We start from the raw sequence: 23,553 nt of genomic DNA, 5'->3' as shown, positions 1-23,553 counted from the left end.
GGGACAAGGTAATCAAGCAGTTAGGCTATGTGCCCACGGGGACAATGTCCTGCGGATATATCCGCAGGACATTCCGCAGGAGCTCCCAGGAAACAGCTCCACAACTTTTGTCTGTTTCCATGCTGCGGAATGGCCTGCGGATATGGTGCTGGCATTCTGCATTGAGGATACAGTGCCATGGCTTCGGCACTGCATCCTCAATGCAGAACAAGTGCTGCAGTGATCGGGGGAGTTCATACTTACCTCCATCATGCAGCACCTCGCTTTCCGGCGGCCGGGTCACTGTCAGGCAGCGTCTGGTTCACTGTGCTGGAGGTGGGCGGGCCTGAACTAGCTCCGGCTGTCACATGACCGGAGCTCGTGCAGGCTCCGCCCACTTCTTCCTTCCTGTACCTGGCTGGATCCACCGCGCTGCTGCCGCTGCCGCTACACCGGACGGAGAAAGTGACTCGGGTCTCTATCAAGGCAGGTAAGTATATGGGACCCTGCGGAGAAATCCGCAACAATAATTGACATGCTGCAGATTTTTCCGCACGAAAATCCGCACGATTTCCACTGCGGAAAAATCCGCAGCGTTGGCACAGCATTTCCCAAATGCCATAGAAATGGCTGGGGAGTTGCTGTGCTGCAGATTTCTGGAAAATCCGCGGCTTTTCCGCGAGAAATCCGCGGCAAAATCCGCGCATTTTCCGCAACGTGGGCACATAGCCTTACATAGGTGGAAATCTTCTTGTTTCAGGACATATGTGAGGCCGGATTTGTTGTAGGTAAACCTAATTGTAAGTTAGGGTTCGCCACAGGTATGGCGTTATGTTGTATTTTGGTTATGTTTTATAGATTCCCTCCTGCAAATCTGGATTGTGGGACATCCCTATATATTTTGGGCAAAGAAGAGAGCGTTCCACAGGTGTGAACCTGGATCTACGTCAGGCGGAGGTGTCTTGGCATGGTTTTTGAGGTTTGAAATGAGCACAGGGGTTTTCACAGGTCATGGCTATCAGCGGTTTGCGCGGACATCCAGCGGTTTTGGTGTTGCACACAGGAAGATGTGTTACTCAATGGGTAACATATCAGGTGAGTATGCTGGCCATGCAAGAAATGGGATGTTTTCAGCTCCCAGGAATTGTGTATAGATCTTCGTAACATGGAGTCGTGCAATATCATGCTGCAACATGAGGTGATGGTCATGGATTAATGGCACAACAATGGGACTCAGGATCTTGTCACAGTATCTCTGTGCATTCAAAATGGCAGCAATAAAATGCATATGTGTTCGTTATCCATAACATACACCTGCCCATACCATAACCCAACCGCCATCATGGGCTACTCGATTCACAACGTTCACATCAGCATACCACTCACCCACACAACGCCATGCATGCAGTCTGACATCTGCCCTGTACCGTGAAAAACGGGATTTATCTGTGAAGAGGACACATTTCTAATGTGCCAGACAAAATCGAATGTAAACATTTGTCCACTCAAGTCAGTTAAGACCACAAACTTTTTGCTAGAACTTTAAGATGCTGTATTTTTCCACAGTGAAAATGTGCAATGTAAAAAATCTATTTGTGGTAACTTAACCTTAAATGATTTTCTATTTTTTTTTATTTTGATAATTCTTGTAGATTTGTCACTGTGGTTTCTGAAACAATTGTTAAGAGAGATTTGTGAAGCAATTCTGCCCAGTGTCAACCTACCCTTTGGGCCCAATTCATCAAAGCCAGTGATAACCCCGGTCTTGACGGGGAGGGGAGGGGGGTGTTCGAATCAGATGCTTCTAAGAGGTGCCACCTCTTAATAAATTAGGAATGTCTGGCAAGTGGCATGCGCCACAACACAAATCTTACTCCAATCCCCGACTGGAGTAAGATTTCAGACGTAACGTACCCCTTGTACCAGTTTGGCAGGAATTAGACATGCTGTGGCATCACATCTCATCCAGTTGGAAAACAGTGGCAAATTTTTCCTACTTTTCAAGCAATTTATTCTACAGTTCTCGTGAAATTGCTTCAATGAATTGGGGTCTTTGTCTTTAATGGAAATTTAAAAGCAAGAAAATCGGAAAAAAAAATGCATTGCACTGGTAATATCTAAGGCATTATTCCACATATGAAGCATGGACTTAGTAAACCGTCAACCTCTTTACAGTCCACAGGGAATATTTCCTCCCTATGTGAATAAGGTTTTGTAAAATCTCATAGAAATCAAACAAAGCACATCCATTTCAGATATATGTATTTTTGGTAAATGTGCTGTCCTTATGCACAATCTGCTCCCAATTATCTTATGTTTAACTTTTTTTTGTATTTTTAAATAACTCCAGGATTACACTCAAATGTGACCCAGATGGATGGAGTATACACAATCACTGGTTGTCAGATATACACCAACCGAAACGTATCTGCCACTTAGCAAATAAAGAAAGGAAAATCACGGGAGGTTATAAAAGAGTTAAGGATTTTTTTCAATGATTCACACTATGAGCAGTGTAGAAACAAGAGAGTTTCCTGTGACTGTTCCCAGCCCGCTGTTGATTAGCAATGCTGCTTTCACAGGGACTCCTCCTGCCGGGGAGGTGCCTGGATCCTTGGAATCAGTAAGATTGTGTAGCTTCATATCCCAGAAGACACAACTCTCAGGCACCACTGCATGTGTATCACAGCTGGCTGGACTGCTCCTTATCTCCCTATGGGACAGATGACTGCAGGAGCATGCTGACCATTGGGAGTTTAGTAGATATGAGATGATAGAGAAGGTCTACCTATGATGGAAAGGTGCTGATACAAAGGCCACTTAAAGAGATGGCTCGATTTCCATAAAGAATAAGAGATGGACGTAAATCATTTCTGCAGAAAGTCATCTTTGATGGTCGGATCTGTCTGTATGATGGTTTTATGACTCTATTGATGTTGGTGGATGACCCATTTAAGAATGATAGCTGGAATTTGCGCTCTACTTCTCATTAGTGTTTGCTCTTGCGTGGATTCAGGTACTGAGGATACTATACGAAATGCAGAGGTAAGGCTATGAAGCATCATGTGCACTACTTATCTTTGTCTTCGCTCGCGCCTTACCTTTAAGACTAAGCTACATTGCAATTAATGGTAGTAATTGTCATCTTTATACAACCCAACAATCGGAAAAAATCTAACACTGCTGGATATCTCTTCTTAATTATTATATTTTCTATAACTATTGCTTGTATATGAACCTCTGAATTGTAAAGCGCTGCAGGATATGCTGGCACTATAGAAATAAAAATTATTATTATTATTTTGCTACATTAACTATAATTAACTGCAAATGGCGGTACAGCATTTGTGATTTTAATGACAAACACCTATATATATATACCTTATCTATATGTGGGAAATGACCTTCATTTGTTTGGTTGTTTTCACATAGTCTGTCGCTCCGACTCATCCGTGTTATTTTCACAAGTAAATAATTTGCTCTTTTTGTAGTTACTTTAAGGCTATGTGCGCACGTTGCGTAATTTCATGCGTTTACGCTGCATGTTGCACTGCAACGTAAATGCATGCGTCCTGCATCCCCAGCACAATCTATGAAGATTGTGCAGAATCCATCCGCACGTTGTGTTTGAGAGCACAGCGATTTGCATGCTGAAATTTTGATCCAAATCGCTGCGCTCAAAAATGCAGCATGTCACTTCTTTCGTGCGCTTTGGATGCAGCTCCTGCTCTGTCTATGGGAGAGGCAGCATCCCGAGCACATGAAATCGGTAAGGATAACTGTGGAGAAAAAGGCGCAAAATAGGGTCTTACCCGGTATGACACGTGGGGGCAAGTGTGGGTTAGTACACTCACCTGAAGGGGTTGTGCAAGTCACAACCCCTATGAAGGCACGTAGTAACTGTGGAAGGCAGCGATCCCGCAGTATAGATGTATTCCAAAAAGGTAGAGCAGAAAGCAGGTTTCAAAATCCGCGCCAAACCACAAAGAATCCAGATGCTTGTCAGTAAATTCTTTCTTTCTTTATTTTTTCACAGGTCTACGCGTTTCGAGGACATATCCGTCCTCATCATCAGGACAAAGTACAAAGAAAGACTATAGCAGACAGGGAGTCGCAGCCTCCTATAAATGTGTTAGAAAGTGGCCACGTACACAGGGATTACGTCATCCACCCCTTCGTGACTCATAGACACGTGCAGCGGTGGATAAAGTTGCCATCATTGACAAACAAAAAAAGAGGAAAAAAAGAAAAACAAAGGGAAAAAAAAGGGGGGGGGGTTAAGACTGAGAACAGAAGGGAAAAAAGGGAAAAAAAGGGAAAAAAGTCACACTGAACATTTCTCACGTTTTTAAACTCTCTAAACCCCTGCGCAAGCGCATGAAACATTTTCCCACGGTCTTAACCTCCAGTCACCTTTCTGCGCAAGCACTCCTTGTTCTTTCCCTCCCGGCATGTAATCTCTGCCGGCTTTTTTCTCTCCCGTCCAGGATTTCTATTAATTCACTATTAAAATGTTAGAGGCAGTAATCCCATTGTGAGCGCTGCCCCCCCCTCCTCCTCCCTCTACATATAAATATTTCATATTTTTTCATTCATTTTTTCATTCATTTCATTCTTTATTCTTCAAATCCCATATCTACTGACACGATTTTTCTCATTTCTCCATTTTTTTCATGCGCTATTTAAACACATCTGCTAAGTTTTTAACCAACGCATCTATGGACAATTTGGATTTTTATTTTCTGTTTCACTCTTTAGTTTAATATATATCTTCCCTATATAATGACACAATTAAAATTCACCATCAATATGTTCATGCACAATTTTTATTTCATGTTTCATTTTATTTTCACAAATTTGCATTCCATCCGTCACATTTTTCATTTAATACATTTCACCTTTACAGTGAATACTTCAAACACACTTTTTTTCCCTTCTGTTCTCAGTCTTAATCCCCCCCCTTTTTTTCCCTTTTTTTTCCCTTTGTTTTTCTTTTTTTCCTCTTTTTTTGTTTGTCAATGATGGCAACTTTATCCACCGCTGCACGTGTCTATTAGTCACGAAGGGGTGGATGACGTAATCCCTGTGTACGTGGCCACTTTCTAACACATTTATAGGAGGCTGCGACTCCCTGTCTGCTATAGTCTTTCTTTGTACTTTGTCCTGATGATGAGGACGGATATGTCCTCGAAATGCGTAGACCTGTGAAAAAATAAAGAAAGAAAGAATTTACTGACAAGCATCTGGATTCTTTGTGGTTTGGCGCGGATTTTGAAACCTGCTTTCTGCTCTACCTTTTAGAGCACATGAAATCGGCATCTATGCTGCAGACACACTGCATCCATTACGCAGTGTGTCTGCAGCGATTTGAAGCGCACATGCACTGTCAAATCACTGGAGATTTTTCAGCATGGACACTACACAACGTGCGCACATAGCATTATAGTTGTACCTTATTCTCTATGTTTTGAGCTACTTTTTAAATTGTCTTTCTTTTATAAATCTTTTTTCCATTATTCCTCGTTATCTTTCTTATCCAGATGTTTTAAAAAAATTCATGAAATGCAACTTTAACCAAATATTGCATTTTTGGGGTGCATCTCACTCCAGTCTTTTTCACTTCCCCCCTTATTTAAGTATTCTGGAGTTTTAAATTTAGTGTATTTTTGCAACCTTGTAAGGATTTGTGACTTTTGCTGCTAAAAAAACTGGTTAAAGGAACAAAAAAGGATAATTTTTGATGTTGCACCATCTTCATACACCCCATGAGCTATTTTGAACAATGCCTCAAAGAAAATCACATCAGCGAGTACCACAGGGCTAATTTAGTGACATCAATAGAAGGGAATTTTGTTACTTACCGTAAATTCCTTTTCTTCTAGCTCCAATTGGGAGACCCAGACGATTGGGTGTATAGCTACTGCCTCCGGAGGCCACACAAAGTATTACACTAAAAAGTGTAAGGCCCCTCCCCTTCTGCATATACACCCCCCGTGGATCACGGGCTGCTTCAGTTTTAGTGCAAAAGCAAGAAGGAGGAAAGCCAATAACTGGTTAAACAATTCAATCCGAAGGAACATCGGAGAACTGAAACCATTCAACATGAACAACATGTGTACCCGAACAACCAAAAAATCCCGAAGGAACAGGGGCGGGTGCTGGGTCTCCCAATTGGAGCTAGAAGAAAAGGAATTTACGGTAAGTAACAAAATTCCCTTCTTCTTCGGCGCTCCATTGGGAGACCCAGACGATTGGGACGTCCAAAAGCAGTCCCTGGGTGGGTAAATTAATACCTCAAGTTTGGACTGTAAAAACAGCCCTTCCCTACATGGAGGCAACCGCCGCCTGCAGGACTCTTCTACTTAGGCTGGCATCCGCCTAAGCGTAGGCATGCACCTGATAACGCTTGGTGAAGGTGTGCAGACTCGCCCAGGTAGCCGCCTGGCACACCTGCTGAGCCGTAGCCTGGTGCCGTAATGTCCAGGACGCACCCACGGCTCTGGTAGAATGGGCCTTCAGCCCTGATGGAACCGGAAGCCCAGCAGAACGGTAGGCTTCAAGAATTGGTTCCTTGATCCATCGAGCCAGGGTGGATTTGGAAGCCTGCGACCCTTTGCGCTGACCAGCGACAAGTACAAAGGGTGCATCCGAGCGGCGCAGGGGCGCCGTGCGGGAAATGTAGATTCTGAGCGCTCTCATCAGATCCAACAAATACAAATCCAATTCATATCGATGAACTGGATGAGGACAAAAGGAAGGTAAGGAGATATCCTGACTGAGATGAAAAGGGGGATACCACCTTAGGGAGAAACCCCGGAATCAGGCGCAGCACTACCTTGTCTTGGTGAAACATCAAGAAGGGAGCTTTGGATGACCGCGCTGCGAGCTCGGACACTCTCTGAAGAGACGTGACCGCTACCAAAAAGGCCACTTTCTGTGAAAGTCGAGAAAGTGAAACATCCCTCAGAGGCTCAAAGGGCGGCTCCTGGAGAGCAATTAGTACCCTGTTCAGATCCCATGGGTCTAACGGCCTCTTGTACGGAGGGACAATGTGACAAACCCCCTGCAGGAACGTGCGTACCTGAGGAAGTCGCCCTATGCGCTTCTGAAAGAATACAGACAGCGCTGGGACTCGTCCGTTAAGGGAGCCGAGCGACAAACCTTTTCCCAAACCAGATTGCAGGAAGGAAGGAAAAGTAGGCAATGCAAATGTCCAGGGAGACACTCCCTGAGCAGAGCACTAAGATAAGAATATCTTCCACGTCTTGTGGTGGATCTCGGCAGACGTCGGCTTCCTAGCCCATCTCATGGTGACAATGACGTCTTGAGATAATCCTGAAGACGCTAGGATCCAGGACTCAATGGCCACCAGTCAGGTTCAGGGCTGTAGAATTCAGATGGAAAAAACGGCCCTTGGGACAGTAAGTCTGGCCGGTCTGGTAGTGCCCACGGTTGGCCGACCGTGAGATGCCACAGATGCAGGTACCACGACCTCCTCGGCCAGTCTGGGGCGAAGAGGATGGCGCGGCGGCAATCGGAGCTGATCTTGCGTAGCCCTCTGGGCAACAGCGTCAGAGGGGGAAGCACATAGGGTAGCTGGAACTGCGACCCATCCTGAACTAAGGCGCCTGCCGCCAGAGCTCTTTGATCGTGAGACCGCGCCATGAAAATCGGGCCCTTGTTGTTGTGCCGAGACGCCATTAGGTCGACGTCCGGCCTCCCCCAGCGGCTACAGATTTCTTGAGACCCGTCCGGGTGCAGAGACCATTCCCCTGCGTCCATGCCCTGGCGACTGAGGAAGTCTGCTTCCCAGTTTTCTACGCCCGGGATGTGAACTGCGGATATGGTGTATGCTCTGTCTTCCACCCACATCAGAATCCGCCGGACTTCCTGGGAGGCTTGCCGACTGCGTGTTCCGCCTTGGTGGTTGATGTATGCCACCGCTGCGAAGTTGTCCGACTGAATTCGGATCTGTTTGCCCTCCAGCCTCTGCTGGAAGGCTTGCAGGGCAAGATACCCTGCCCAGATTTCCAGAACATTGATCTGAAGGGTGGACTCCTCTGAAGAGAGTCCTTGCCCGTCTGAGAAAGGGGTACGTTCCTGTCTAGGGACGTTGACTTCCCATCCCATTGGCGAAGAATGTCCTTAGAAGTGGACGCAGATGAAACTGCGCGAAAAGGACTGCCTCTGCATGAGGCGTCTTAAGGGGTGTGACTGGCCTTGAAGGAGAGACTGCACCTCCATCTGTAGTGAACGCTGTATGTCCAGCGGGAGCTGCACTATCGCTGAGAGAGTGTGAAGCTCCATGCCAAGATATGTCAGCGATTGGGTCGGTGTCAGATTTAACTTTGAAAAGTTTATGATCCACCCGAAACTCTGGAGAGTCTCCAGCGCCACGTTCAGGCTGTGTTGGCATGCCTCTTGAGAGGGTGCCTTGACAAGTAGATCGTCCAAGTAAGGGATCACAGAGTGACCCTGAGAGTGCAGGACTACTCCCACTGCTGCCATGAACTTGTGAAAAGCCGTGGGGCTGTCGCCAGACCGAAGGGCAGGGCTACGAACTGAAGATGCTCGTCTTCAATAACGAATCGTAGCCAACACCGGTGCTCTGGAGCAATCGGCACGTGGAGATAAGCATCCTGATGTCTATTGACGCTAGGAAATCTCCTTGAGATATGGAGGCAATGACGGAGCGGAGGGATTCCATCCGGAACCGCCTGGTTTTCACGTGCTTGTTGAGCAGGTTTAGGTCCAAAACGGAACGGAAGAGCCGTCGTTTTTTGGTACCACAACCAGATTGGAGTAAAAACCGTATCTTGGTCCTGAGGAGGAACAGGGATTACCACTCCTTCTGCCTGCAGAAGAGCATTGGCTCGGTCGGGAGGTGAGGAAGTTCTGAAAATCTAGTCGGAGGACGAGAACAGAACTCTATCCTGTACACGTGAGACAAAATGTCTCTCACCCACCGGTCTTTGACCTGTGGCAGCTAAATGTCGCCAAAGCGGGAGAGTCTGCCACCGACCGCGGATGCGGAGAGAGAGAGCTTAATGTCATGAGGAAACCGCCTTGGTAGCGGTTCCTCCGGCTGCCTTCCTTGGGCGTGATTGAGCCTGCCAGGAATCTGCGCCTCTCTGAGCTTTTTGAGTCCTTTTGGACGAGGACAATTGGGACCTGCCCGAGCCTGGGAAGGACCGAAACCTCGACTGTCCCTTCCTCTGTTGGGTGTTGTTTGATCTGGGCTGGTGTAAGGAAGAGTCCTTACCCTTGGACTGTTTAATGATTTCATCCAATCGCTCACCAAACAGTCTGTCACCAGATAACGGCAAACTGGTTAAGCACTTTTTTGGAAGCAGAATCTGCTTTCCATTCCGTCAACCACAAGGCTCTGCGTAAAACCACGGAGTTGGCGGACGCCACTGACGTACGGCTCGTAGAGTGCATGACGCATCTATTAGGGATAAGCAGGTTACCATACAAAGCACCCAACCATATCTACCTAAAATAAAGACTAGAACCACGACTTTATTGCAGGAATGGCCACAGTTTTATTTAAACCGTATATATGTATACCAAAACTCGTGGCTCAACATGCCACTCAATTGTTACTTAAACCTTATACATATATACCCGTATAACCATACACCCCGATAGATCCGTCCAAGAGGCCAACCATCCTTCATAACCCCCCCGGCCGTAACCTCCAAACCGGCCCAGAGGACCACCTCGGCCGTAACCACCCGGCCCAAAGGTGAGGGGTAACAACGTTCCATCGTTAATTACCCCTTCCCAGAACCTGCGGGACCTCCGCCCACAAGTTCCCATCCAATCCGAAGCCACTCCCCTTGAGCGACTTCGTACCAACCAACCAACTGTCGGTACTCCCAACCTCTCAGACGGACCTATCACCCCGCTGTGACAAAACAACTTGGCAAAGCAATCTTATATTCTCCAGTCTTTCCTTTTTTTTTTGCTTTTTTTTTTTTTTTTTTTTTTTAATTTTTATACAATGTTTTTCTCTTTTTTTTTTTTTTTTTTTATACATAACATCAGGGCGGGCGGGTGGGACACAACTTTTCAGCGACGAAAGGGGAGGTAATCAGTCCACCCCCCTCTCTTATACCCCCCACAACCCCCACCCCTTCCCTGCTCCCCTCCAATCCCCCTACAGCTTCCTTCCACCAATCCAATAGTCCTAACTATCCCCTATCCCAGTTCAACCAATTAACCCCCTCCTAACCTTGCACCCTCACGATGGTCATGGGGTCCATTCACCCCTATGGGGCTCACTGCCCTTCTTGACGCATCTATTAGGGATAAGCAGGTTACCATACAAAGCACCCAACCATATCTACCTAAAATAAAGACTAGAACCACGACTTTATTGCAGGAATGGCCACAGTTTTATTTAAACCGTATATATGTATACCAAAACTCGTGGCTCAACATGCCACTCAATTGTTACTTAAACCTTATACATATATACCCGTATAACCATACACCCCGATAGATCCGTCCAAGAGGCCAACCATCCTTCATAACCCCCCCGGCCGTAACCTCCAAACCGGCCCAGAGGACCACCTCGGCCGTAACCACCCGGCCCAAAGGTGAGGGGTAACAACGTTCCATCGTTAATTACCCCTTCCCAGAACCTGCGGGACCTCCGCCCACAAGTTCCCATCCAATCCGAAGCCACTCCCCTTGAGCGACTTCGTACCAACCAACCAACTGTCGGTACTCCCAACCTCTCAGACGGACCTATCACCCCGCCACAGACCGGCCAAGTGACCCCTTACTTGGCCCGGGCCCCCCACACCCCTAGTGCTTGCTCCAGGCCATCCCTCAAACCCAACATCCATAAATCCAGACCCACATCGGTCAAGTGAACCCCATCTCTCCTTAGATACTGCTCCGTGGACTCCTCCAATTCTCTATGCCGCACCACCAACCCACCATTCCTCGCCACAAACCTACCAATCGCCCGGTTCAGCTTGCTCCGAGCCCTATTAATCCGGTCCACCGACCTACCAAAACGCCACTGCGTCCGAGCTATAATGTCTGACCAAACGATAACTATGCCCGGAAACGCCCTCCACAAATGTAACAGGTCCAGCTTTATGTCCCTTTTTAATTCCCTTGCCGACCTTACTCCCAGATCGTTCCCACCCACGTGCAAAATTAACACATCAGGGTCACGATCCATACGGCTATAATAAGCCACCTCTGGGCGCACTCTACCCCAGGTCATGCCCCGAATTCCGAGCCACTTTACTCGGGCTTCCGACACCGACACTCCAAGCTGCCGACCGTCACGACGCACATCCGCTCGCAACGCTCCCCAATACACATAGGAGTGCCCGAGGATCCACACAAGGCATGGACCTACAAATACAAAAACCACGAATAAAAACAGCAACAGAACAAGAAAATCACAACAAACCAGCATCAACACAAACCAGGAATCCCCCACCCCTGACCATCACCTGACTAAGTGAGGCCTAATGTACAAGCGAAACCTGGAAGACTCCCACCTCCCAATCCGCCGGATACAATCCTCACTCAAACCCCACCTGGCGGCCTCCGTCGCCGCCCCAATCCGGAAGGAGTGAGACCCGTACTCACGTGGCTCCTCCCCCACCCTTACCAAAGCCATCTTCAGCACCGCATTGAATTGGTACCGCGACAAAGCCAATCCATCCGCATGTCTAAGAAAAACGCCAGGGAAACCGCCGCGCACCTTTAAAAACTCTGACACTTGTACCACCGGGCACAACCGGTGCCCCGGTAAAGCAAACAACACTACTAAGCGCCCCCGGCCCCTCTGATCCGTCTTCGAAAAGCGAAGGCGACATTCCACTCTATCCTCCCCCAGCATAACATCCTCCAACAGCAACCCACCCATCGCTTGCTTGGTCGGGCTGACCAATTCACCAATGCGAAAGGCCCCAAAAAACGCCAATACAAAAGCTACCGAAAACAACACCCGCTCATAAGGAGACGAACACAATTCCCCCAAACACCCCACTAACCGACCCAACAATGGCAATGACACCGGCCGCCTCATGTCACGCGACTGGGCCCCTTTTCGAAAACCCTTCATTGCCTGCCGCACCAGAAAATCCTTAGTCGCGTCCCGAACCCCTTGCATCTGAAACAAGAAGGCCAATGCCGCCAACTTGCAACCAATCACCGAAACGGACCGACCTGCCGAAAAATCCCCACTAATGAACACCAGGACCCCCAACACTCGGCCCTTGTAACCCGACTCCATAAAATCCCCTCTTTCCAACTCCGCCCATTCCTTCCACACCGCCTGATATCGGCACCAAGTAGCCTCAGACACCGATCTCCTAATCCCCTCAAATGCTACACCGATGCCAGGTCCCACAGCCATTCCGGACAAGGTTCTCCATCCGCGTCCGCTCCCGGCACCAGCTTCCTGAACCTGCAAAACTGAAATCGTGATAGCGCGTCAGCCACCTCATTTCGAATCCCTGGCACGTGCCGGGCCACCACACAAATGTTCAACTCCAAACACCTCAACACCAAGTGCCTCAAATACCCCACAACCGGCGGGGATTTTGCCGACAGCGCATTGATGGAATGCACCACCGCCATGTTGTCACAATGCATGCAAACCCTTCTTCCGGAAAAAACAGGGCCCCATAACTCCACTGCTACAATGATGGGAAACAATTCCAGCAGAGCCAAATTCCTCACCAGACCTGCTTCCACCCAAAGCCGTGGCCACTTTCCAACACACCAGTGCGTCTGAAAAATTGCCCCAAAACCGGTCGCTCCAGCCGCATCCGTGTACAACTCCAACTGGCTATTGGACAAAGCCTCGCTCATCCAAAGGGTCCGACCGTTGTACCGGTCCAAGAACCTCTCCCAAACCAACAAATCCCCTTTCATCACTTTGGTCACTCTGACAAAGTGATTTGGAGCTTTCACCCCCGCGGTTGCACTTGCCAGCCTCCTATTAAAGATCCGCCCCATTGGCATAATGCGACAAGCGAAATTCAATTTTCCAAGCACTGACTGCAAATCCCGCAACCGCACCTTCTTGGCCTGATACAAAACCCGCACCGACGCCTTCAAATCCAGAAGCTTCCCCTCCGGCAATCGGCATTCCATTGCCAGTGTATCAATTTCGATCCCTAAGAAACATAGGGCCGTCGCCGGCCCTTCTGTTTTTTCCTTTGCCAACGGGATACCTAGGCTCCGCGCGATCCGCTCTAACGTGAACAACAACAAGGAGCAGACCGAAGAGCCCGCCGGACCCACGCAAAAGAAGTCATCCAGATAGTGAATCACTGAATGGACTCCTGCCACCTCTTTGACTACCCATTCCACAAAAGTACTAAATGCCTCAAAATGAGCACACGAAATGGAACAGCCCATCGGCAGGCAACGATCCACATAGTATTCACCATCCCACATACACCCTAAGAGATGAAGGCTCTCTGGATGCACCGGGAGTAAACGAAAAGCTGCTTCCACATCCGCCTTTGCCATCAGGGCCCCCCGCCCGGCAACCCTTACCAGCTCCAAAGCCTTATCAAAAGATACATAAGAAACTGCCGACAACTCTGGCGATATCCCATCATTCACCGACAATCCCGCCGGATAAGATAAATGATGAATGAGCCGAAATTTGTTCGGCTCCTTCTTAGGCACCACCCCAAGGGGGGAAATCCTTAAATTGGAGAATGGCGGGTCCTGGAATGGACCCGCCATCCTCCCCAATTCCACCTCCTTTTGCAGCTTTTCCTTCACCACCGCCGGATGTTCTTTTGCGGACCTCAAATTCCCCGGGCGAAACACCGGCGCCTCAGATTCAAACGGAATCCGAAAACCTTCCGTAAAACCACTTGCCAACAACTCCGCCGCCCTAACATCCGGATACCTATTTAAATAGGGAAGCATCGCCTCTACTCTCACTGGCGTCCTCCCTTTTTCCAGACCCCTCCCCCGCCTTTCCTTTTCCTTTTTTGAAGCACCTGGCCAAGGAGTGGGACCCTCCACATCCGGAACACTCGTGTTTAAACCGACACGAGGCCCCAAACTTACACTGTCCCTCGTTATACTGCCAACAAGCCCCCTTTTTCTGTCCAGCCGAGGACCCGCCGCTCGCACCCGGGCTCCCGGCACCCCCTCGAAAGGGCTGAGCCGGAGCCGTCATTAACCGCATCCACAAAGAAATATCCTTGTGGCCCCACTGGACACCCTGCCGCAGAGCCTTCCGTTGCCGGAACTGCTCATCATATCTTAGCCACCCTAAACCGCCATACACTCTATACGCCTCCCCTATCGCGTCCATATAACCAAATAGGGCGGAACAATGCTCCGGCTCCTTTTCCCCGATCACGCTGGCTAAGATCGCAAAGGCCTGTAGCCAGTTAGTGAACGTCCTCGGGATCAATCTATACCTTCGTTTTTCCTCATCCTCTTTCTCCTTTTTTGTATCACTGGGTTTCACCTTATCCAAATTAAACTTCTCCAAGGAAAGCAAGGAAAAAATTTCCACATACTCCCCCTTCCAAATCTTTTCCCTCACCTCCTTCTTCAAGTGAACCCCTAACTGCCCTTCAAAACACACGTAAATTTCACTCCGTGCCCTATCATCCAACCGCACAACCTCATCCTCCTTTTCTTTTTCCGCCTCCTTGCTCGCCCCCACGTCAGCCGCCCCACTGGCCGCCGCTCCCGCACCTACCGCCGAGGCAGGGTCCCGCACCGTCACCCCGCTCACCGCCGCCTCAGTCTGCACCACCTCCGTGGGGCCCACCCACGCCCCCACCGGAGCCCCCGGCCCAGTCCGACTAACCCGCTCCGCCGACAACCCCTGCAACGCTCCCAAAAGTTGCCCCCAAAACTCCGGGCCCGGGAAACCAGCCTGACCGACCCCACTCGCCCCCTGTGCCACACTTCCCGCGACGGAACCCCCGCCCCCACTACACACAGCATTAAACATGTCAGTCGTCTGCTCACCAGGCTGCCGTGGAACCGCCGGCACAGCCGTACCACGATCTTCCTGCTGCCGCTCTGCCCGACCTGCCGCTGCCATTGCTCCATCGTCACCGCCGGAATCTGACGTGCTGCCGAAGTCTTCAGGGGGGACCAGCGAGGGGACAGCCTGCACCTGGCGGCCGTCAACCCCCACGGTCACCGCACCCTGCTCCTCTGGGCGCCTCCTGCTCGACCTTTTTCGTTTCTCACGCCGTGGCGCCCTGCCGCCGTCGTTCCTCGCTGTCTGCATGGGCACCTGCTGCGCTGCTGTTGTTGCCGCCGTCCTCAGTGGGCTCCCTCCCTGCCGACTGCAGGAAGGCCGTGCTGCATCTGACCGTCGCTGGGAACCCCCCCCCAGCCCGATCCTTGCTGGCGGGGACCGTGACTGTGGACCTCATCCGTGCCTCCGGGCCACCGTACCCCTCCTCCACGCTCCTCACGTCGCTGCTCCCCTCATCACCCATCCTCCGACCTGTCGCTCTCCCCTGCCGTCTGCAGGGAGTCTCCGTCCGTGATATACCCCGACGAGCGCCACCCCCAGCCGGCACTTCACTGGGGGCTACTGTGATCGCTGCTCCGGTCCTGGACTGTGCTGGCCGCGGACCGGAAGTGGGCCCCGCCGAGGCTCCGCCCACCCCCGACCCGTGGGATCTCCGTCGAGGATTCCTCCCGGCGGCCGGCAGCTCCCCCTGGTAAGATGGAGGGCTCCGCTGTCCCGGAGGGTCCCCGTAGGGGCTCCTAGATCTCTCTCTCCCCCTCCCACTGGGGGAGTAGCGCTCCGGCGGTCGCGCCCGCCGAGCACGTAGCAGCGGTCCGGGCGCAGGAGTAGCAGGCTGTACCGCTCCAGCTCCACAGACCGCCACCAGCTGCTGCCGCAGAGCGTCCACGCCGAGGACCTCAGAGGCCCCCCGCACCATCTCCAACAGCGCATTAAGGTCAGTCATAGCAGCGGCAGCACAACGTCCTGGGGCCACAACTTTTCAGCGACGAAAGGGGAGGTAATCAGTCCACCCCCCTCTCTTATACCCCCCACAACCCCCACCCCTTCCCTGCTCCCCTCCAATCCCCCTACAGCTTCCTTCCACCAATCCAATAGTCCTAACTATCCCCTATCCCAGTTCAACCAATTAACCCCCTCCTAACCTTGCACCCTCACGATGGTCATGGGGTCCATTCACCCCTATGGGGCTCACTGCCCTTCTGGACAGCATTAATAGCGTAAGTCGCAATGCAGACATTGCGAGGTTAAGGACGCCATCTGCGGCACAGATGTACATGTGACAGTGTCCACGTGCGCAAGACCAGCTGAAAAAGCTTGGAATGCCCATACGGCTGCGAATGCCGGAGCAACCGACACGCCGATAGCTTCATAGACAGAATTCAACCAGAGGACCATCTGTCTGTCAATGGCATCTTTAAGTGAAGTCCCATCTTCCACTGCAACTATGGATCTAGCCGCAAGCCTGGAGATAGGGGAATCCACCTTTGGACACTGGGTCCAGCGCTTGACCACGTCAGGGAGAAAAAAGGATAACGTGTATCCTTAATACGATTGGAGAACGCTTATCTGGATAAGTGTGGTGTTTCCGGATTGCTTCTCTGAAGTCAGAGTGGCCAGAAAAGTACTCAATATACGCTTGAGATACTGAAAAGGGATTTCTCCTGCTGTGAAGCTGACTCCTCCACCGGAGGAGCTGAGGGAGAAATATCCAACATTCCCTAGATGGACGCTAGAAGATCATTCACTATGGCGTCACCATCCGGAGTATCCGGATTGAGAGCGGTCTCAGGATCAGAGTCCTGATCAGCTACGTCTGCCTCATCATACAGAGAGTCCGGCTGGGACCCTAACCAGTGATGAAGCCGAGTGCCGCTCCCAGCGAGCTCGCTTAGACTGTCTGGGACTGTCGTCCGTGTCAGAGCCTGCGCCCTAGGATGCATGGGACCCCCCCGGAGCACTGATTTGTTCCAAATGAGGGCGTATCAACATTGCCCATGGTCCGTCTGGACTGCAAAGTTTCTAAGATGTTAGTCACAGTCACAGACCTATCAGCCGAAACTGCAACTCCGTCCCTGTCCCTGGACAGGGTTCACAGGTGGTTCCGTTAGCCACCTCTAGCAGAGACCCCGGCTGACCAAGTGCTACCGGGGAGCATTGCACACAATGGGGACAGTGGAACCTGCCGTGTGGAACAGTATCACGTGCAGTACAAGCAGCATAGAAAGCCTGTGCCTTGGCACCCTTTCTTTTTTGCTGCTGTTGTCTAGCCATCTAGAAGCATATAGCCAAGAATAGCGACCGTACAGTGCAATGTATAGCATACAAGCAGAAAGTACAAATGAACACTTCAGCACATGCAGTACAAGCAGCATAGAAAGCCTGTGCCTTAGCACCCTTGCTTTTTTGCTGCTGTTGTCCAGCCATCTAGGAGTATATAGCCAAGAATAGCGACCGTACAGTGCAGTGTATAGCATACCAGCATAAAGTACAAATGAACACTTCAGCACATGCAATACAAGCAGCCTAGAAAGCCTGTGCCTTAGCACCCTTGCTTTTTGCTGCTGTAGTCTAGCCATCTAGGCATAAAGTACAAATGGCATTAGTGGGGTCAGCACTTCAGGTGCTGCTTACCGCCCGCCCAAAGGCGGGTGTGTGGTCGCCCGAATCCTGTGACTGGTTGCCCAGAGCTTGTCTCCCTTCTCCAGCCCAGACTGCGTGCAGGAATGGCTGCCGGCGTCTTGTGAAGAGGGGCGGGCCGTGGGCGTGCCCCAGACAAGAGCGGGAAACTGGCGTCCCACTGTGTCCAGTGAAGGGGGCTGGAGAATGCAAAGCAGCCTCCAGCTCCCGGCGCTGACTGTCTGTACAGCGTCCCGCCCCTCCCCTGACTGGCAGGGCTGGGGGCGGGAACGAAGCGAAAACTAGGCCGCAAAGCCGGGGACTCGAGTAATAAGCGCGGCCGTCCTATGTGCACGGCTAGCGCGGAAGTCCCCGGCGCACCACAAGTCCCAGCCGCGCCACAGTGTAAAAACACCCCGCAGCGGCCGGCGCGGCAGTTTCTAACACATAAATTCACTCAGCTAAGCTGCAGTGAATAATAGCACAAGCGCTCCGCGCTGTTGTCCCCGGCGCACTAGCACTCCCAGCAATGCTGGTGTGTGTGTGCGCGATGTGTACGGGGACACAGAGTACCTTAATGTAGCAGGGCCTGTCCCTGACGATACCCAGCTCCATATCCAGCAGGATCTCCGGGTCTGTGGATGGAGCCCGGTCTCATTGCCTGGAGACCGGTAAGATCCCACTTCACCCAGAGCCCCGAGGGGGATGGGGAAGGAAAACAGCATGTGGGCTCCAGCCTCCGTACCCGCAATGGGTACCTCAACCTTAACAAAACACCCGACAAAAGTGGGGTGAGAAGGGAGCATGCTGGGGGCCCTAGTATGGGCCCACTTTTCTTCCAACCGACATAGTCAGCAGCTGCTGCTGACTAAAAACAGTGGAGCTATGCGTGGATGTCTGACCTCCTTCGCACAAAGCATGAAAACTGAAGCAGCCCGTGATCCACGGGGGGTGTATATGCAGAAGGGGAGGGGCCTTACACTTTTTAGTGTAATACTTTGTGTGGCCTCCGGAGGCAGTAGCTATACACCCAATCGTCTGGGTCTCCCAATGGAGCGCCGAAGAAAAATGGCCAATGATGATTCAGGGTCTGCATGTTTAAAACTCCAGTTCGCTAATTTTGCTGCCACTGCTCCAATCACTGTCTATGGGACTGCTGTACTTGGCTATTGCTGCCAATCCCATACACAATGAATGTTTAGAGTAATCTGCTAAATCTTGGACCTTATTCACTTAAACATTTTTTTTGTACATGATTTTTGTTATTTTTCATACGTTTGCTGGATCTCTGTGCACAAGCTGAAGTTGAAGAAACTGTATAAAAAGAACACCGGCGCTCCTTTTCAAAAAAAGAGGGGGGTAGTGATGTAGACTTTCTTATCTAAGTTCAAGAAACTATGTGTAATGGTTTTGTTAGTTTATAAAATAAAATCTTGCCTCTGTAAGTAGAAAAGCCTTTCCCCGAATCATCGGGCGGTATGGTATACTGGCCGAGTCATCATTTGAAAAGATAAAGTCTTTCCATATGATTGATCGCTCCAGGCAAGTGACTTCAGCACTGATGTCTGTGAAATCCAGGACGTATGTATCATACCGGCTCAGAATGCCTGTGTCATGTGCAGTGAGGAAGAGGTGTATACAGATGTCATCGTTGACATCATATAGCAGGAGCGATCAATCAAAGGCAAAGGACATTTTTTCAAACAATGAGTCAGTAACTCGACGAGTATGTTGTACTGCTTCGATTACTTGGGGTAACAGTTTTCCATTCACAGAGGCACATTTTTACTTTATACCTATAGCTAAACCACATATACTAAACAAATACTGTATATAAATGTAACACTTTTGTTTTTGCTTCCATTTTTCACGAGCTGACTTCAAAGATCTAAGACTTTTTCTATGTACATAAAATAAGTAGTTAAGTAGTTTTCACAAATGTATCTAAATCTGTGTTAATGAACTTCACCTTTGCGGAGAAAATTCATCCACCTTACAGGTGTTCCATATCAAGATGCAGATTAGACAGCATGATTATTGCACAGGTGTGCCTTAGACTGGTGAAAATAAAAAGCCACTCTAAAATGTGCAGATTTACAGTAATGGGAAGTCTGGCTGGGTCAGAAAACCAGTCAATATCTGGTGTTACCACCATTTGCCTCATGCAGTGCAACACATCTCCTTCGCATTGAGTTGACCGGGTTTTTGATTGTGGCCTGTGGAATATTGGTCCGCTTTTCTTCAATGGCTGTACGGAAGTTGCTGTATATTTCCAGGAACGTGAACACTCTGTTGCATGCATAGATCCATTAATACTACACTACTAACAAATAGGGATATTTGACTTTCGGGTGAAATTTATGGAAAACGTAATGAGTTTACGGTACAGTGATATTTTACCATGAAAGAAGGGCATTTAAGTAGAAGCATGCATGGTGATTTTCTCATCTTAACCAATCTATTGAAACAAAAGTTAACAACAGTGATTAGTATACCCCCCAAACTGTCAATGTCTCAACAACTTGTCATGTGGCCAGCAATGTCTCATACTATTCACAAGTTGAGTTGTCTGTTAAGGAATGGCATCCAATTCTTCTTGAACGGTGGCCCTCAGGTAATTGAGGTTCTAGGGTACAGAGTTACGAACCTCTACACGTCGACTCAACTGATCCCATTGGTTTTCCATGGAATTCAGGCTTAGAGAAAGTGTAGGCCACTCTATTTGTTATTCCCCAGTTTCCAACAGCCATTCCCTAATGATGTGTCCTTGATCAGCTTGAGCATTGTCATCCTTGGAGATGAAATTAGGCCTGTGTTGTTCTTGCAGAGGCACAAGGACTGGATTAATGATGGTATTCAAGTAGCAGGTACTTGTTGCTGTACCATTCATAAAGTGTAGGGCAGTTTTGTATTGACTAGAAACACCTTCCCACACTGTAACACCACCACCATCAAAGGATCTTCTTGTGACAACAGTGGCTGATGCATAGCGCTGTCCTTAATGTCTGCAACACAATGGCAGCCATCATTTCTGGTCAATGTGAATCGACTTTCATCAGTGTACAGCAATGGTGCCCACTTGCCCCTCTTTTAGCAAGACGATGATACCTGTTCCTGGTGGTTTTGTCAGGTACCCTTTCAGGTCATCTAGCATGCAGACCATGCTGATGTAAACAGTTTCAAATGGTCTGACATGGCACTTGGTGACCTTTCATCTCTCTTAAATGTGCCTGGAGTTGTGTGGCATCCATCATCTGGTTGCAAAAGGCATTGTTCATAATGAAGTGGTCAACAGTGTGGGATATTGCAATAGGACTTACAGAGACAAGAACGTTTTTCACCGGCAGAATTGATATCACACGGATCACAGAGTGGTGTGATCCGTGTGACAGGTACCGGAAAAAACCTGTGACACACGGATCACACCACTATGAATTTCTATACTCACCTGTCTCCAGCGATGCTGTCTTTGGCGCTGCTCTCACTTGTTTCAGGGCCCACTCATTATGCTCATTGCATATTCACTGCACCTCGGACCCAGAAACAAGTGTGACTGCAGCATCGGAGACATCAGCACCACAGACAGCAGCGCAAGGACAGGTGAGTAAAATGTTCCTGCTCTCCTTTTGCTATCACGGATAGCACATGGAGAACACACATGTGCAAAAATCACCTTCAACACATCTGTGAAAAATGTGTGTGTTTTTCACCGACATATGAAAAAGGCCTTAGATGACGGATTGGGTGATAGTCCTCTATTACAACCCCACTGCATAAGTGAGGGATAGCAGTTCTTTATTGGGTCCTTTTTTGGCACATAATGGGACCAAACAGAGCTGTCCCTTATCTCCATCTTCCATTATTGTGCACTTCTGCTGAGATTATGGCACTAGAGGCAGGTATTAGTACCCTCGTAGAAGGGCAATAATTCAGTGATGGTTTTTATCAACAAAATACTTGCAATTTGAATGGCAGCCTGCATTCTGTAGAGGGAGGGTTACTAACCCAGCATTCCCTCTCTCAGTGCATAAACAATGAAGGCTCCTACTGTATATATTTCACTTCAAATTCAAATTGGCTTTACATATGCACATTAGTGAATTGTTCAAAATGCAACAACTTATTAATTGCCTTAGAAATTAAAACCCAGAAAAAGGGAACTTCAATTCAAAGACCCTTTTCTAAAAGGGGGAAAAACTTCAAATACAGACGCCCAGTATGAGACTTTAGCTTCTATGTGTAACTTAGAGACTTTACCGTTATTTCAGCTGTAAAAATAACTTGTATAAACCTAGATAAGAAAAAAAAATCTGATTTTTCAAATTGATATGGTATCATCTTCTCAGAGTTGTTTAGTCGGCCAATTTTCTGTTACACATATTATAGATATCATGGGGAGTGTGTTTTAAATAAGGGGTACGGCCTCGTTTTCTAGAAAAGCAGCCAAAACTAATAGATTAGACTGGTGTTCTGTGAAAACATAATTAACATGATTTATGCAGGCTCCATTTAGAGAAGATGATATCATAAGTTTGCATATGGCTCCGTTAACTAGTTGCCATTTGTCATTTTGTAAGGTTTTCTGGACAGCTTATAACATGTCAGATGTTACATTTTAACTTGACTGCTTCAATTTCCACAAAATTCCGCAGTATAAATTTAGTGGCTTTGTGGATTTGACATCTGTACGTTTTCCTTGTAGATGTGAAGTGTAATGTAGAAAATTTGCAGTATTTTCACAAAAATCAACACTGTAATGTCCTTTATAGACGTACTTTGAAAAGTCCGGAGGCAAACAGTCATCCTCGGCTTTATAAACTCAATAACGGCTAAAAGTAAATGTAGTTTAATTTATCATTGCACATTTTTCTGAAATTTTGAATTGTTTTGAGAACATTCCTACCCACTTAAGAGATTGCACTATGACAAGCTGACCTGTACTGCAAACATTTTAACCTACAAACAGTGTCCACTAACACAGCGCTGACTAATTAGCCCACATTAGTCCACACTAAATCATGAATTAATGGTGATATCTTACATAAAATAAAATGGCAAAAAAATCTCTAGTGCTAAAGAGTGATTGAAAAAGATGCTGACAAAATATATATATCATTTTATTATAATTGTTTTTAGGTGGGGGAGGGGGTAATGGATTGAGTACAAATAAGAGGCAGCTACCTTCTAGCGCTAAACAATCAGGCACATCTGGAGTACTGTGCCGACTCTGTAAGTGGTGTCTGCCCCATTCAGAATTCTAAGAAATATGAATTTTGAACCGGCACACATCTCTAATTCAGAAAATACCATTCAAGGTTTGAAAAGAGCCACTCCATAATAGAATTAGAACCATGAAAAGCAGGAGCTTTAAAGGCAATATACAAACATTTTTATTGAACACAAGGTTAAAAACAGCATATAATAAACACCAATTGTAAAAAAATACTAAAAAGTGCTATAGATGTTAATCAGGGATGACACCCACAAGTATGTGAGAGACAGGTGTCAGGAAAAAATTTCCAAGGAAAGTAACAGGGAGCCCTAACAATCAAGAATCATAGAAATAATACAGCCAATTATAGTAGGGCCCACCGTGAAGAAGCTAACACTGTGTGACGCGAAACGCGCGTTGTAGGAGTTTTTTTGCATGTGGGAGACGAGGTGTGAGGTGAATTAATCATGGGTAAGCCATTATGAATATATAATTACTATTTAAGCCAACGTCTGCCTCCAATACCTGTCAATGTCTGAATGGCAGTTCTACTATAATTGGCTGTATTATTTCTATGATCCTTGATTGTTAGGGCTCCCTATTATTTTCTTTGGAGATTTTTTCCTGACTCCTGTCTCTCACATACTTGTGGGTGTCATCCCTGATTAACATCTATAGCACTTTTTAGTATTTTTTCACAATTGGTGTTTGTTATCTGCTGTTTTTAACCTTGTTA

At 48.3% G+C, this 23,553-nt stretch overlaps 1 protein-coding gene across 1 annotated transcript in view; it reads left to right on the top strand.

Annotated features, from left to right (window-relative positions):
• Nucleotides 1–2,596: 2,596 nt before the first annotated feature.
• The window catches only part of MMP28 (matrix metallopeptidase 28), a 129,711-nt gene continuing 108,754 nt past the window's right edge, over nt 2,597–23,553 (top strand). The window contains exon 1 of the mRNA XM_075334186.1: nt 2,597–3,024. Within this exon, the coding sequence (XP_075190301.1) occupies nt 2,923–3,024 (102 nt within the window). The 5' untranslated portion in view covers nt 2,597–2,922. The remainder of the gene's footprint in view (nt 3,025–23,553) is intronic.

Source organism: Anomaloglossus baeobatrachus, chromosome 2, assembly GCF_048569485.1.
Source record: "Anomaloglossus baeobatrachus isolate aAnoBae1 chromosome 2, aAnoBae1.hap1, whole genome shotgun sequence".
In the NCBI taxonomy this organism is placed as follows: Eukaryota; Metazoa; Chordata; class Amphibia; order Anura; family Aromobatidae; genus Anomaloglossus; species Anomaloglossus baeobatrachus.
Note: the sequence above shows the minus strand (reverse complement) of the source record. Positions and strands in the feature narration are given on the sequence as shown.